This window comes from Chionomys nivalis, chromosome 2, assembly GCF_950005125.1.
Source record: "Chionomys nivalis chromosome 2, mChiNiv1.1, whole genome shotgun sequence".
Taxonomy (NCBI): Eukaryota; Metazoa; Chordata; class Mammalia; order Rodentia; family Cricetidae; genus Chionomys; species Chionomys nivalis.
Window position 1 is genome coordinate 34,853,529 of NC_080087.1, and position 5,043 is coordinate 34,858,571.

Below are 5,043 nucleotides of genomic sequence, written 5' to 3' on the forward strand. Positions count from 1 at the left end.
TGTCAAAATCAGTATTCCACAGTCTGTGTCTGCTTCATTGGTGTGCAGACCTTTCTCTCCAGAGCCAGTGCCGAATGGAGTAGTTGCTTTTCTTTCTCCTCTCCACAATTATTAGCCAATCTTTCTTCCCACTTCCGAAAGAAATAACAATTTCCCATGCTTTCCTGAGTGATGGTAGGAAATACAGAAATTAATTTACCCCTGCGCTGTTCAAGTTTGGGGGAAATATTATGGGTTAAAAGAAGAGCAAGGCAGTAACTTCCTATTGTGAAAGAGAGAGGCTAGGAAGGATTTCAGGTTTTATTGTTTTAAAAAATTCTTGTAATTTTTTAATTTGAAAATTGAATTACATTTTAATTAATTTAATTTAGGGAGGGGAATCTTTAGCATGTCAAGCTTTAAAATTGCACACAAAAATTGATCTCCACTCACCTCCCTGACAGTTTGGTTATAACAAAGCACTACCCAGTGGTCAGATAGGTGTTTGCAGCTGCTGGCCAGGAGCTCAGGATAGGAATTTAGTGACATTATCTTAGCTCTTCTTTCAGGTAACCATTTTAAAATACTGGGTGTGTTTTACTTTTTCTTCTATCTTCAGCTAATGTTTATCTGTCTAATCATCTCCCAAGTACATGTATATTTTAGTCTATCTTCTGCCACAATCGAACCTTTAACTATTTCCTTAGTACACGCTAACTATGCAACAGCAATGAGAACAGATACTGGTAGCAGCTATAAGTGACTTGTTCTACGTTTTAAGAGACCCCCTGGCTGGGGTGCAGCTCACAAAGCATGCTTACAATCTTGGCTTGGACCCCCACCTCCTTTCAAAAATATACTTTACTCCCGTAGGGTAAGCTCCATTTTCTGTGGCTTTGTTATGGCCCAAGGCTCTGAATCAATCTAAGTGGACCCAGAGGTTACTGCAGAACAAGATTTAATGTAGGTCAGCACAAAAGAGGGAGGAAAGCACAGGGGGCGGATGGATCAGGGCTGCAGGACAGACTCAGCAGCTGAACTGGGACTCTGAATGCCAGTTGAAGCAAGATTTTAAGCCTAAAAGAGACCATAAACATTTGTTGCCCAGTTACAGTTACAATTTGTACCAATCAGGATTTAGAGATTAGAGGCTTCCTTGAACGTTCCATTGTTGTCAACCAACCTACAATGCAAGCTTTTCCCTTCCACCAATAAGATTCATTGGCTCCTTCCAAATGCGTAGTTACTATTTCTGCAGCTTAAGGAGGAAGTGGGTCAGTTATTGAAGGGTTCCCAGCTCTCCTTGGGCTTTGGGTCCTGAGTTTTGTTTCATCTACAAGTAAAATGGAGTCTGAAGTCAAAACAGCAGTACTCAGGTCAAGGTGCTTTCGCCTGCTCCCTTTAGCATTAGCCTGACAAAACTGAAACCTAAAACCTTAATAACCATACAGTGACATATTGGAGACTGTACAATTACATTTGGGAAATGAAATTTTGGTGAATAAACAGTAGTGGGAAATGCCCGAGGGGTTTTGTGATTCTTGGTTATCTCTGAAGTTAGTCTTTAAAAACAATTTTTTTTTTTGGCTTGGTTTTTTTGATACAGGGTTTCTCTCTGTAACAATCCTGACTGTCTTAGAACCCTCTCTGTATAGACTAGGCTGGCCTTTAACTCACAGATCTCCACCTGCCCCTGCCTCCTGAGTGTTGGTATTAAAAGTGTGTGTCACAGTGACTTGGGAAAGTTAATTTATTCAATGAAGTAACTGGGTGTTTAAGATTTTATTGTTTTTTAGTCTCACAGCTTGGGAACCAAAGTGATACACAATCAAATAATCTGTGTTGTGGATCTAATGGTGTTGTGTGGAGCTTTATAAATGCTTTTCTGTCTTATAGTTGACTTGCTGCTGCTTGATTTCTCAACTTCCCTTTAATTGCAATATTAGTTGATACAATTAAAAAAGAAATCAATGCTAACCTTAAGAGTTAAATTTCTATATCCAAAGCTAATATCATGTGCTATAGCAGTAATATGTCAAACAATGCACAGACATTGGAAACGGTTCCTGAAGCATCACAGCCAATGATAGAAATCCCAGTTTCAAAGCTGCTGTGTTCTTAGTACCACCTTCTTCATGTAATCGTGGTTCAGGATGCATTTGTGTGTTTACTTTCCCAAGGGGTCAGTGAGTTTTAGTCTGGTCTCAGGCCAAAGTCCATTTCCTTAGTTTGGTTCTTGATCTCACAAATGCTTGCTATTGACTCTCGGAAAGACATGTCCAGCATGGTCACTGGAAAAACAAACCCGTGCCAAAGCCTGGGTGAGTCAGTCCCATTATTTTCAGCTTATTAAAGTCATAACATGACAGGTTAAACAACATACACCCGTATGTCAAATTTGTTAACAATACGAAACTTGGAACTGATCTCCCTGGGGATCCTCAAAGACAACTCTACTTCCTGAATGCAGATGCTAAAAGAAGCGAGAGCCCCTGAGATTTATGGAGTCCATTATTTGAGTCATTTTTCTTCATTTTGCATATTATTGATGTACAGTCTTGCAATATTGGCCACACTTTGTCTCTCAATTCTGAAGACTCTATTCTTGACATCCCAAAGAGACAGGCTTCTCGCAGGCAGAAGCGTTTGCGGCAGTTCACAGAGAAGAACCATCTGCAAATAAACAGTACAGCTGTGGATTACAATCATCATTTAATCTGATCTACAATTCTACAACTCATGATCATTCTCGAGTGGGCTTTAATATAGAAAATAGATTAATAGAACTGTACAGGAAAAATTCTTGATCTGCATATGGAGTTAGGTCTATTAAATTAATAAGATGGCATATGCTTCCGCCTGGGATGTATGGGTGTTGGATAAGAGTATCAATTCAAGATTTTTCAGTTGCCTTCCTGCTCAGGGTGTGGCCTCAAACTAATACTGTTGTCCTCTCCTGAGAGCTAAATTTGCAGCCTCCCACCTCAGAATCATAGTCCACATTTTGGAAAGATCCAAAATGATTCATAACACACATGAGGCTTGGAGAAAACATTCCTGGTTCCTAGGGACTTCCAAGTTGGTTCAGACTTTCAGGCTAGCTAAGATTACACGGACAATGGCCCTACCGAGGGTTTTGTTGTTATTTTTCTTTCTTTTTCTACACAGAAAGAAACACAGCTCTTCAGAAAAGGACTCATACTACCCACAAGACAAAGGCAATGAGTGTGCCTGACCTCTGGAGCCTGCCAGAAGCACAGTTTTGCTTTGCTGCGACCAACAATTCCTGCCCTAGAAAGGCGAGGCCCACATACGTTGTCTGTGCCATGTACTTTGTCATGATTGGAGCAATAGTGACGACCATGCTGGGAAACATGGCCGTGATCATTTCTGTTGCCCACTTCAAACAGCTCCACTCCCCAACCAACTTCCTGATTCTTTCTATGGCCACCACGGACTTCCTGTTGAGCTGCGTGGTCATGCCTTTCAGCATGATCAGGTCCATCGAGTCCTGCTGGTATTTTGGAGACCTCTTTTGCAAAGTTCACAGCTGCTGTGACATCCTGCTCTGCACCACCTCCATCTTCCACCTCTGCTTCATCTCAGTTGACCGCTACTATGCCGTGTGTGACCCCTTGCACTACGTCACCAGAATCACCATCCCCGTCATAGAGGTCTTTCTACTTGTCAGTTGGTCAGTTCCCATTTTTTTTGCCTTTGGTTTGGTATTCTCAGAATTAAATCTGATGGGTGTGGAGGACTTCGTTGCAGCTGTTGACTGTACAGGTTTCTGTGTGTTGATATTTAACAAGCTCTGGGGGGTGCTAGCTTCCTTCATAGCCTTCTTCCTGCCTGGGACAGTCATGGTGGGGATCTACATACACATTTTCACAGTTGCCCGGAAGCATGCCAGGCAGATTGGCACAGCTCCAGGGACGAAACAGGCCGTCTCGGAAAGCAAAGTGAAGGTCACATCCAAAAAGGAAAGTAAGGCCACCAAGACCTTAAGCATCATCATGGGAGTGTTTGTGTTGTGCTGGCTGCCATTTTTTGTCTTGACAATCATAGACCCTTTCATTGATTTTACAACTCCGGAAGATTTGTATAATGTTTTCCTCTGGCTAGGGTATTTTAATTCCACTTTCAATCCCATTATCTATGGCATGTTCTACCCGTGGTTTCGCAAGGCCTTGAGGATGATAGTGACAGGAATGATCTTTCGCTCTGACTCTTCTACCTCAAAACTGCATCCCGCACATCCTTAGTCCGACTTTAGCCTGCCTTCTTTTTAGAGAAATGCCCCTGGATGGTCTTTCTTTCCAGGGAAAGAGGAGGGGGCTGGTTAGGTGGAGAAAAAATTTCCAGCAGATATTATGACCACCTGAGAAAGCAGTAGATCTAGTGTGCTTTTTGTTGTTGTTGCTCTGTGTGTGTGTGCACGCATGCACGTGCACCCGTGCCAAAGCTCACAGAGTGGTTCATTTTTGGTCTATTACATAAGTCATTCATTTGAACAAACAATAAGACAAATTTCCAACAAATGCTGGTGATTCCAGAATTACGAAATTTAGGGATTTATTTCTTTGGCTTAGATTTAATGACAGTGTCCTCACTTGAACTTGGAGCATCAGAGAATGAAACACAGACACCCTCGACAATCCCTGACAGCCATGCAGTGCGTCTCTAATTACCCCACCTTATTGAGACCATTGCTGTTTGTAGAGAGGATTGATAAAGAACTTGAGCATAGCAAGGGCCGGGATGAAACAGAATGAGACAAGAGCAGGTAAAACGAGGCAGATATCTATCAATACTTTCAGGTTTAAGCCTCTTTTCAGCAAGAATTGATGAGGGATTTATCATATCTGATAACACTAAACTGTCAGGAAATGAGAAAAATAAGTAAAAAAAGAGTCTTAGGAAAATTTTCCTTTTTTCATTTGATATACATCTTTGCTGTTTAATTATATGTGTATATTCTGTGAGCATATGTACTGATTGTGTGTGTGTGTGTATGTGCATATGTCCAGCATGTTTTGGGGAACAGGAGTATGTGTGTATGGG

At 41.5% G+C, this 5,043-nt stretch overlaps 1 protein-coding gene across 1 annotated transcript; it reads left to right on the forward strand.

The window, feature by feature from the left end:
- The first annotated feature begins 3,200 nt into the window (after nt 1–3,200).
- LOC130870441 (trace amine-associated receptor 4) lies at nt 3,201–4,244 on the forward strand. The gene has a single exon (XM_057763168.1). The coding sequence runs from the start codon at nt 3,201–3,203 to the stop codon at nt 4,242–4,244; it is 1,044 nt and encodes a 347-aa protein (XP_057619151.1).
- Nucleotides 4,245–5,043: the final 799 nt, after the last annotated feature.